The 11,433-nt window shown below is 40.1% G+C and overlaps 1 protein-coding gene across 1 annotated transcript; it reads right to left on the bottom strand.

Annotated features, from left to right (window-relative positions):
* Nucleotides 1–1,340: 1,340 nt before the first annotated feature.
* Nucleotides 1,341–11,405, bottom strand: Tmed7 (transmembrane p24 trafficking protein 7). The gene is made up of 3 exons (XM_075968708.1): nucleotides 10,999–11,405; nucleotides 7,024–7,269; nucleotides 1,341–4,096 (listed from the first exon to the last, which is right to left on the bottom strand). The coding sequence occupies exons 1-3, from the start codon at nucleotides 11,200–11,202 to the stop codon at nucleotides 3,860–3,862; spliced, it is 687 nt and encodes a 228-aa protein (XP_075824823.1). The 5' UTR covers nucleotides 11,203–11,405; the 3' UTR covers nucleotides 1,341–3,859.
* Between the last annotated feature and the right edge of the window lie 28 nt (nucleotides 11,406–11,433).

Below are 11,433 nucleotides of genomic sequence, written 5' to 3'. Positions count from 1 at the left end.
ATTTGACACATCAAGTGCGCCAATGAGCTAAAAGTCATTACCGTCCAGGGTAAACCGACTCAGCCTTTCCCACTCTTTTAAATTGCTTCAAATATTGCATCGATAATCACAACACATACATGTACTATTTGAAGAAGTTAAATTGGTCATACACACATAAACTTGTTTTTTTTTTAAAGATTTATTATATATACAGTTTTCTGTCTGCATGTATGCCTGCATGCCAGAATTGGTTGCTGGGAATTGAACTCAGGGCCTCTGAAGGTACAGCCAGTGCCCTTAACCCCTGAGCCATCTCTCCAGCCCCAAACTTAAGTTTTTAAAAGGATAAAAAACAAGACTTTTCAGTCCTTCACAATCCAAAGTAAATATTCAACAAATGCCAGTTTGCACAAACTCTAAGTTTCCTCTTTGTAGAGACCTGCCCAGGAACCAGATGTCTTGTCAGTCTGTGTGGGTGGGGTGAAGGCAAGTCAACTCTAAGTTTTTTTTGTTGTTTTGGTTTCTCAGGACAGGGTTTCTGTGTAGCTTTGGAGCCTGTTCTGGAACTCACTCTGTAGACCACGCTGGCCTTGAACTCAGAGATCCACCTGCCTGTGCCTCCCAAACCACCACCACCCAGCTTAAGGCTATTAAATTTTAAACAATCTAAGTTAGCTGACTTAAAAATTAGACCAACTGATGGTATCAATGTCGTCCATGAACATTTTCATTAAGAATTTTAAGGATAAAAAAACAAAGCAGTGGTTGCACCCTTCTTTATAATATTTTCGTTAGTTCCTCCTATGTCCTCCTCCTTTATGAAACGAAAAATAAACACTACTGTTGCAGAACAATACTATGAGCTGTGTTATTTTTGTTCTTTGTCTTCGTTTTTTTTTTTTTTTTTTTTTTTGGTTTTTCGAGACAGGGTTTCTCTGTGGCTTTGGAGCCTATCCTGGAACTAGCTCTGTAGACCAGGCTGGTCTCGAACTCCCAGAGATCTGCCTGCCTCTGCCTCCCGAGTGCTGGGATTAAAGGCGTGCGCCACATCGCCCGGCTTTGTCTTCGTTTTTTGAAACACACATGGTTTCTCTGTTTAGCTCTGGCTGTCCTGGAAGACAGGCTGGCCCCAAACTCAGAGATCTGCCTGCCCATGTCTCCTGAGTGCCGGGATCAAAGGTGCTGTGTGTCACCACACCTGGCCAGTTGCTACACACTGGCTAATCTCTTTTGTCTTTCTTTCCTCTCTGAAACCATTTAACATATAAACACTGCCCAGTCTGAAACAGTACTATGAGCTGTGTATTTCTAAGGAGTTTTAGAAAGAATTAAATTCTGATAGAAACAAGTGAAGTCAATTTGTTGATTTTTTAAAATTTTTTATTTTACATGAAACTGATTGGTGCAATCCTGTGGAACCATCTTTAGAGAAAATTCTTTTTCAAAAGTAAACAAAAATCCTTTGTATTATTTATATATTAATTTGCCTAATTTTTGAAAACCAAACTCATAGCTTTATCCTACTTAACTATAAATGATAGATTTAAGAAATTGAAACAAAAGATGGATAGCATAGGCATAAATGAAACCGTTCAGTAAATTGCTTCAGTCCACTGTATTTGAGCCCAAAGGAAAAGCTGTAAGCCACAAACTATAGTTTTAATAGAACACAAGAATGTTTAGATTATTAGCAAAGCAATATCTTAAAACATATCTTCATTCAATATTTCATATTGAAATAACTCATGTATAAAGTTGTTTTCCATTATTTACTTTAAAAATAATACAATTATGATGTTCAAATATGTATTTAGTCATATGACCAAACAAAAACAATATTTGGAAAATTCAAACTCCTGCAACAACTTATATAAAGATTACAGAAAAAAAAAGACAAGCTACAAAATACATCATAGGAGGAAAACAATATCACAGCATTTATGTTGGGTATGTATTTTCTTATATATTCATACCAGTTGAATAGATAGCTGTCAAAATTTAGTGAGCTATTAAGAAATGAAACTAAATTCATACTATTTCTGACATTAGGTAACTGCTGATTTCATGTTTGACTCATGGTTTCATTAAAAATGATTTATAGTAATATTTACTATCATGACATTTTGAGGCACAGATTAAGTGAGGGCATTATTATGCCAAACCTGGCAGAATCTATACCTGACTCCATTTAATTACAGTGTAAAGTATCTGAAGAGTCCATGGCAACCAGATATGGCATTTAATATGTGCCCATGCTGAGTAACCACATTAATATTGGTGATTAAAACATTCACAGCTAAGTAGATGAGACATTTTAAAAAGCTGCAGGACAACTTCAATACAAGAACTCAAATAGATAAATCTCCAAAATCTTAAACTCTTCTTAATCTGTTTGTAAAGTTTGTTTAAGGAGTAGTGGTCTAGTCGTCAAGACCCTAAGAGATGGAAAACATGTTTACTCCTTCTACACTGGGACATCATAAATTAGTAAGCAAGACAACCTGAACTCATTTTGCTCTTACATGCAGAAGTGTGTGTGCATGCGCGTGCACATCTTAAAATGGCTTAAATTTAAGAGTCAACTTCTCTAGTCAGTAATGGTAAAAAACTAGAATCGCTAGTCAGTCACTATCCTATGATGTCAAGTGTTAAAGTCTCCACAGCACGAGACTCATCTGATTCTCATCACCTGTGGTGAAGAGGCATGACTGAAAAGCAACTGCCATGGTTGTCCTCTTTTCAACAAAAGAGAAGCCTGCTACCTATACAATTTTCCATCATTATGTATCCTATTCTGAATACTTGGATCAAAATCTCTTTCAATCAACTTAATCCACACAAGAGTAAGACACAAACAGTAGAACCAATTCTAAAGACTTTAAAATAGGAAACATTCACAGCATTCAAAATTTGTAATTTTAGGGCTGCTAGTCAGAATCTGTAGAAACAAGACAGAAATGAAGAGAAAAACTGACTTCTCAGTGCACCACATAGTCAGTATGGCACCTATGTGGTACCGGTCCCAACTGTAGACTGAAGCTGGGAATGACATGACCAGAACATTCAAACGACTCAGATCCCCTTTTTTCTTTGTAAAAGCCCTGGAAATGCAATGTCGCCGACAACTCACTAAAAATGTTTCTATTTCATTACCCACATTGTAGTGTCTCATATTCTTTATCCTAAGTTACACGATCTGATTTTTAAGGTCTATTATGCATTTTTTCTGAGTGATGGCAACACCTCTAAACAAATAACATAGCTAGTTATAAATCATAGAATGAGAGATAACAAACAAACCAAAAACCTGTACATTTTCCAAACTAGCAAGAAATAAATTATATCATGATATATCAATGAGAATTGTACCAATATTAACTAATAGTTCTATGGTAGATTATTTTCCCCCATAAAATTAAGCAGTGCAGAATAGGGCTTGACTACAGTTAATCACTTTTGGTTTTCTTAAAAACACAACTTTATTCACTATAAACAATTAAAAGGCAGTTTTCTTCCTCTGTAATACACAGACATTAAATCTAAGATTGTTTTTTAAAGTCTCAACTACCTATTAAGAAAAGGATTTTTAAATGGTTAAAAGGAATCAGAATACCAAAGTTTAGTGTATGAAGAGTACATATAAACCAAGAAAAAGTAGATCATTGGTGTTAGGTATTTCATATGAATAGCTGCATTAAGGTCCAAAGTTTTTCCATCTTTACAAATAAAAAAGGTGTCCTCTCCCCATGGGGATCTGCATCGTACATCTCTCCCAGCACGTATGAGAAGGGTTTTAGAATGCTGCCAATGTTAAATCTTCAGTACCTAGAGTTAGAGGACAGTAATTACAGTGGCAATGGTGCATCTGAAAGCGTAGTTATGATCCAACTCGAGTTGTGGTGGTTCTTTTATCTGAGAAAAAACTTTTCAGAAGAAACACCTGCCCTATGCTAACCACCAGAAGAATGAGGGCTTCTCCTACTGACCAATAGGCCACTCTTGTATTTAGATCCTCTGCACGGCTTCGGCCTTGAGCCTCCCTCAGTCGGAAATGAGTCTGATAGTCGATGACAGACTTCAGAGCTTCGTGAATGGAAACACAAGCAGATTCCATCTAAATAGAAACATTTCCAGTTAGTTTAACGTCTTTCATAGTTTTACACCTAGCATATTCTCCTGCTGGTTTTCACCTCAATCTCTCACTGGTTTAACTCTGCTGTAGTGAACAGGCAGCCATTCTTTCTTTCTTATTAGTTGCCCTGGCAGCGATGCTCTTCTATACATTCCCCTGGGCCAGCCACTGAAAGAGGCCTGTTCCACCAACCAGTTGATGGGACACAAACTAACAAAAGTGAATATTTTCCTTTTTTAGTTAGGGTCAGTGGCTATTAAATTTCACAAAGTTCTTAAGAACTAAAAGAGGCTGGGCGATGGTGGCGCACGCCTTTAATCCCAGCACTCGGGAGGCAGAGGCAGGCGGATCTCTGTGAGTTCGAGGCCAGCCTGGTCTACAAGAGCTAGTTCCAGGACAGGCTCCAAAGCTACAGAGAAACCCTGTCTCGAAAAACCAAAAAAAAAAAAACGGAACTAAAAGAATACAATAGTAGGTTAGTAAATTCACCAATAATGGGAGCAGAGGACACAACCAACATACTCTAAAAAAATAAACCAAATATGCAAAAGACCCAAACCAACTAATCAAAGTTATCTGAAACTTTAAACAGGCAGAAGTATTATCAACATCTTTAGCTAACTTTTGAATCTGACAGTGGGAAAAGAATACCTGTTATTCTTCACATTAGTTTTTAGGGTTTTTTTTAATGCACATGAATGTCTGGCAGGCATACGTGCATGTACACCATGTACATGCCTGGTGCCAGAAGAATCCAGAAGAGGGTACTGGATCCCAAGAACTGGAATTACAGACAGTTGTGAGCCACCACATGGATGCTGGGAGCCAAACTTGGGTCGTCTGCAAGAGCAACAAGTGCTCTAAACTGCTGAGCCTTCGCTCCAGCTCCAGAATTATCTTTTTCTAAACAGCTACCTCTTCAATAAATAAATCTGTCAGGCCAGTGACTAAACCAATATGTACAAACCCAGTACATTCAAGTTTCAGCATCACTATTAAATGGCTTGTGGTCCTCAACTTGGATGACATTTTACTTTTTGTATGATTGTTATCTGATTTAAAAATGGTTATACTTTTTAAATATATATATGTGTATGTATGTACACACACACACATAGCAGCGTTTAATATTCTACTGTTGAAAACCTAATCCTGGAAATGAAATACACAATTCATTACTATTTTATCTCACAAACCATGTAGGAAAAATTTATAAGACACATCTAACTTTGTCTTAATTTTAATTAAGATACACAGACATTAGGAAATAACCTATTTACTCAAATTTTACTGCCAGGTATGCATGCCTATAATATGAAACCGGGCGAGTTTGGACAAGAAGATCAAAGCACAAGTAGACCTACTGGATTATGTGGTGAGTTGCAGACGAGCTTGGAATACAGAACAAGACCTTCTGATAGGCAATATAGCAATTAACATGTAAGAACCCCTTGGATTATGTCAGGGAGCATGAATTAAGAACTGTTATACTTGAGCCAGGCGGTGGTGGCGCACGCCTTTAATCCCAGCACTCAGGAGGCAGAGGCAGGCAGATCTCTGTGAGTTCGAGGCCAGCCTGGTCTACAAGAGCTAGTGCCAGGACAGGCTCCAAAGCTACAGAAACCCTGTTTTAAAAAAAAAAAAAAAAAAGAACTGTTATACTTGCTGGTGTGGTGGTGCATGTCTTTAATCCCAGTACTTGGAAGGCAGAAGCAGGCAGATATCTGTGAGTCCGAGGCTGGCCTAGTTTACAGAGTAAGTTCCAGGACAGTCAGTGCTACACAAAGAAACCCTGCCTCACCCACAAAACAAACAAACAAACAAAAAAAACCCCAAAGAACTGTTATGTTGGAGAAAATTACTGTAATTAAGTTAAATTCATTCCTACAATTTTTGAGATATAGGCTAATTTTTAAATCATTAAAAGTGAAAATTTTTCATATATATTAAAAAAACAAAATAGTGAGTCCCATATCCATATTAATTAATGCATGGCTGATCTTGTTTCATCTTTATTTCTATCTTTCTAATGATTTAGAGCAGTTCTTTTTATTAAAATTTTTTCTCCATTTACACATGCGTGACACACACACACACACACACACACACACACACACACACACACACGAGTGTTTTCTGCATGTACGTATGCCCACCAAGGTCTGAAAGAGGGCATCAGATCCTGGGGAACTAGAGTTACTGATGATTGCTGGGTCCTCTACAGACCAGCAAGCACTCTTAACTGCTGAGCCAACATTCCATCCATATTTAAAGCCATCTATGATACTGTAGCATTCCTTTACAACTGAAAGAAGATGCTTTAGAACACTGGAATTATTAGCCTTGCTACTTTTCTATCTTAGTGGCTGCTATGGTATGGGTCCCCAGTGTCCCAAAAGGTCATATGCTAAAGCACTGGCCACTGATGGGAGAAGAGAGAATCTTTAGGCGACAATGTCTACTAGAATGGAGTTATGTCTTTGGGGGTTCAACCTTGAAAGGTATACTAGGATCCTGGCCCCTCCTCTCTTTGCTGCTGCGCATCCCTGGCAGTGTTCTACTTCTCCACAGGTTAGCTGACCAGAACTGCAAACTGAGACACATGAACCAAAATGACCCTTCCCCGCCTAGGTTGGTTATCTGCAGCTCTCTGTCCCAGCAACGGGAGACGAGCTGTGAGCTACCACCCGCGTTAGCACTTCTTCCTTTCTCTATACTTAGGGGTTCATAACATCTTTGAACATGGGGTTGCACCACAGAGGCCTCATTATCTATTGAATGTCTAATCTGCAGGAATTTAGATTTTTAAATCATTTCAAAATTCAATGTTCATCAAGGAGTGAATACATGCTATTACATTATGTACTCTTCCCCCTTTTAAGCAATGCTCTTCAGCTCTTTTTCATTACCTGGGTAAGGGCACTGACTCGGTTCTCACTGGGAAACAAAGGTGGGTCTTCTCCAACTTGAAAATCAAAATACACCGTTTTGTGTGTGAAAGTAGAAAACTCATTGCTGAAGCAAAATTTGTATGTCCCATTTCTGGAAGCAGTGAAGGTGAAACTGTCGTACTGTTTCTTCATCTCCTTGTATAACACCTGACCGTCAGGATCTTCTAGTCGACAATCTACATCGTAGTGACCACCAGTGATCACCTGGAAGAGAGTTACAGTGATCACGGTAGCTAACATTTGAAAACAAAATCAAGTTTCTTGCTAAAATGACAGTAAGGCTGACAGAGGTCTTCCTATCACAACTTCACAGACCCTGAGTTTTACCAGTGGATTAAAGACAGAGTTAAAATTTCAGTTCAGCTAAAGCTTTATAGAAAGTGAAGAGGTCCCCTCCTAACAGCAGAGAGGAAATATAATCATATCAACCATTCAGACAACTGTACTGGTTGCTATAGCTAAAACAAAATGGTGAGACAACAGTTTTGGCAATCTCTAACCACGAAAGTGGACGGTACAGAAATGTTATTTCAGGCATTAATTCTCTTGGCTAACATACCATTGACATTATACATCAGTAAGACAAAGAGGTCTAAGTTAGACTTCAAAGAAATTTCTATTACTTATATGACCTTTTGTTTCAATAGTCACACAAGATATAATTTGTACTCACAGAGCTACAATGTACACATATATATTATACACACAAACATGTACAAGTATAAATATAAATGAATGAACTTGTTGGATTAAGACTAGGGCTGTGCAATGCTATGTAAATATTATACCAATGAGCTACATCCCTTGCCTGATTTTGCTTGTGGACTAGATCTTGCTAACCTGATCAGAATGACTACAAACTTGATCTGGTTGCAAGCCTTTAACGGGTAAACTCTCCCTCCAGCCAGCACACGTTTTGTTTTGTTTTGTTTTCCTTTCAGTTTTGTGTTTTAGTTTTTGGAGACAGGATTTCTCCAAGGCCTGGCTGTCCTGAAACTTGCTCTGTAGACCAGAGCAAGATCAGCCTGTCTCCCAAGTACTGGGATTAAAGGCGTGCACCACCACTGCTTGGCCTACTACAAATTTGTAACTCACCACTTCAGTTACAAAGAAGGTGGGATTACATGTATGCCAGCACACATGGTCAGATAAAACATTTGAGGCTACAATTTTAAAAAGCATTTAATAAACAGGGCATTTACCCTTCTCTTTAAAAGTAAATACCCTTTCTTCTAAGAGAAAACGTCTTCATTCTAACATATCTAGATATTCATACCTGATTACAGGACTCTGAATAAAACAAATTGAAAAAAAAAAAAAGACTTGGTTACCAGCCACATTTGTTCTATCAAATTTAAAAACAAGCAACCTTACTTTAGTTAACAGTACCTCTTCTAAATTTGCTCATCCGTTCCGACTAAAATTGGGTATCATCTCAAACTCAAATTCCACCATCTGTTCACAAGGTCACAACACTTTCTTGACCATCCTAAACCGCCCATTACTAATCCACAATATGCTATGGTCCCAAATGCCTAAAGGTTCTCAAATCTAATCTCTTCTAACATGGGGTTTCCCAACCTGGTAGTAGGGGCTGTATTGTTCTGGGCACCATACCACATTCACATTTAGGACTAATCTCTCTGCAATCTCAGTATATTAGATGTCAGCTGCAGCACCCCACAACTTGCAATTTCTCCTTGTGGGGTGGGAGTTGGGGTGTCCTATCTATTTTTATCCTTCAATTAAAAAAAATCCCTCACTTAAAATCTTTTGAACACTCACTATACCCTATCAAGAGTCAAGATCTGTCATATCAGCATGCACTCCCTCCTACCACCTCTTGCCTCAGCAACTTCCTGTTGTCACCCCCAGACTTCACAAGCTCTCTGCCTAACATCTCTACTGACAATGGAGTTCAACAGAATTTGTTTGCCAACATATCACAGGACCTAACACTGCAAATGTTTATAAACCTAGTTTATTACAAGACAATGTAATATAAAACATCATTGCCAAAAGTTCTCACAGAGATCTGGAGAGATCAGGTATGGGCCTTCTTTGCCCTTCCCTTTTGCCATGTGGGCCAGATGTACTCAGACCAGGACCATTCGAGTGTGAAAAGGAACACCGTGCAACCAGAGAAACCAGAGCTGAGTTTTGTCTGAGTAGTCTTCTGGCCATATAGGCACAGGTAACTAAACTTTAGAGCAGGGCTCAGAGTCAGGAATTGGGCTACAGGGGAGCAGAGAGACCAAATACAAATCATGTTAGTTACAGGGGAAAAAAAGACAATCTGATCCAAAATCACCTCTTAGAACTCTCAGCTCGCACAGCCATAAAAGCAAATTTTTTTTTAATTTATTATGTATAGTGTTCTGCCTGCATGCCAGAAGAGGGCACCAGATCTCATTATAGAAGGCTGTAAGTCACAAGGGTTGCTGGGAATTGAACTCAGGCCCTCTGGAAAAGCAGCCAGTACTCTTAACCTCTGAGCCATCTCTCCAGCCCAAGCAAAACTATTCTTACTACTTCAGTGCCACCTGCTAAGACTTTAGTACCAGAGCTTAGCCTAATGCCAGGCCTGCTGGAACTTTCAAACTATCTCTTCAGTGTGCCCTTTCCTCCTCTGCTATATCGCAGACCAAACCTTAATTATCCTTCCTCGGGCAGCTCAAACCTCACTGCTCCACTACATTTCTCCTGGTGAGCGCTTTGTCCCCTGCCAGCATTCTGCCCATGTAGCACTGCACTTTAATATCCAGACTGTGTCTACTCTAGGCGGTACCACAATAGAGTTCATCTTGAGACTCTCATTTCTAGTCCTTACAAGTTGGGTGACCTTGGATCTAAGCCCACCTTGGGTTCTGTTTTACCAATTGAAAGGAATACAAACTCTTCTCTATTTTATATTAGTTTTCTTGAGAAAGAACATATATAAAACATTTGGCACTCTGTATACATAGAGATTTTTTTAAACTGTTATAGCACCAAGCATATTATCTACAGATATAAAGTTCAAGAAATGTATATTGAACACAGGAAAGTCTGACTTACATCTTACAATTCCTTTGTAATTATATATGCTGAGAATTGATACACACATATATCCTCAATTCTTTTTTGATCCTTAGTCTCCTCTCCCTCCCTCATCAAGTATTACCACCGATATAAACACAAATTACCACGTACTGTTGATTTTACCTTTTGTTTTTCTCCTTCCGCACTAAGCGAACCTAGTTGAAGCTATTATCGCTTCTTTAAAAAAATACGTTTATTTCCAATTATGTGTATGGGCGTGTCTGGGAGAGAGTGTATGCATATGAGTGCCAGTCGAGGCCAGAGGTTGTTGGATAACAAAGGGATGCAGCTCCAGTTACAGGTGACTACGAGCCACCTAGCACTCCAGAATTGCTGGAATGTTAAATGAGCCAATGAACAAAAACGGGAGACTGTTTTAGTCTACTTTAAGAAATCACACTGAAGAGAAAAGTTCCTGGTTTACACTGTCCCCAAACTGAGAAAGAGCCTCTGGTGTAGTCACAATTTTTTTTTTTTTTACAACACCCTAGACAGATGATCTTTAAAAATCCCCTAACAGAGAGCTTCCAATCACGTCTGCAGTAACCAAGAGTCCGGGGTCATAAAAAGACAACCCCCCAAGACCCTAAAAGATCATGGAGTTATATTAAATCCGATTACACTGGAGTTGTGTATTACAGGAGTAGAGATGGGGCATTTGTGTGCATTAACAACTTAAAATAAACCCCTTAATTTCTTAAAGAATAAAGTAATTTAATAGTGCTCAAATTCAATGAATGGCACCGGAGAATGTCACAGCCACAGGAACCATTTCTGAAATTCACAACGCCCTGCCTCCATAACCGATGTGACTCAGGTTAGGCCAACCACAGTGGCTGGGGCTGGGGGTACCTGGAACTCCAGGGTGCACTTGGTGCCCTGAGTGATGTCCTCGTAGAAGCACTGCTTGGCATTGTCGGGCAGCTCAAAGGTGATCTCGGAGGCGCCGCTCGGGCCCGACAGCAGCAGCAGCCCCCACAGCAGCGGAAGCAGCCTGCATCCCCAACGGCCCGCTGCGGTGGCCCAGCGCGGCGACGGCGCCGACCCCGGCATCATCCCGGCAGCGCGGAGGCCTCAACGGAGCTGCGGGGCCTCGACGCGCGCAGCAGTCCCGGCCCCCGCCGGCCCGCGAGCCTCAGCGACGCGTGCGACGGGGAGCGAGCGCGGGCTTCCGAAGAGACGCGCTGAGGGAACCGGCGCCGCTCCGGGAAGAGCTGAGGGACGCAGGGGCACAGCCGGCGGACCAGCGGAGCAAGAGGCCTCGCTGACCGGAAGTACAGCGGGCGC

This window comes from Microtus pennsylvanicus, chromosome 4 (genome assembly GCF_037038515.1).
Source record: "Microtus pennsylvanicus isolate mMicPen1 chromosome 4, mMicPen1.hap1, whole genome shotgun sequence".
NCBI classification, from domain to species: domain Eukaryota; kingdom Metazoa; phylum Chordata; class Mammalia; order Rodentia; family Cricetidae; genus Microtus; species Microtus pennsylvanicus.
Note: the sequence above shows the minus strand (reverse complement) of the source record. Positions and strands in the feature narration are given on the sequence as shown.

What these genes read in the sequence shown, in the direction of transcription:
- Tmed7 (XM_075968708.1), bottom strand. Translation starts at nt 11,202, where the DNA reads ATGATGCCGGGGTCGGCGCCGTCGCCGCGCTGGGCCACCGCAGCGGGC. An exon ending in AGTGCACCCTGGAGTTCCAG is followed by an intron (nt 7,270 to 10,998) that starts GTACCCCCAGCC and finishes ACTCTCTTCCAG; the next exon opens with GTGATCACTGGTGGTCACTA. An exon ending in GAGTCAGTGCCCTTACCCAG is followed by an intron (nt 4,097 to 7,023) that starts GTAATGAAAAAG and finishes GTTTCTATTTAG; the next exon opens with ATGGAATCTGCTTGTGTTTC.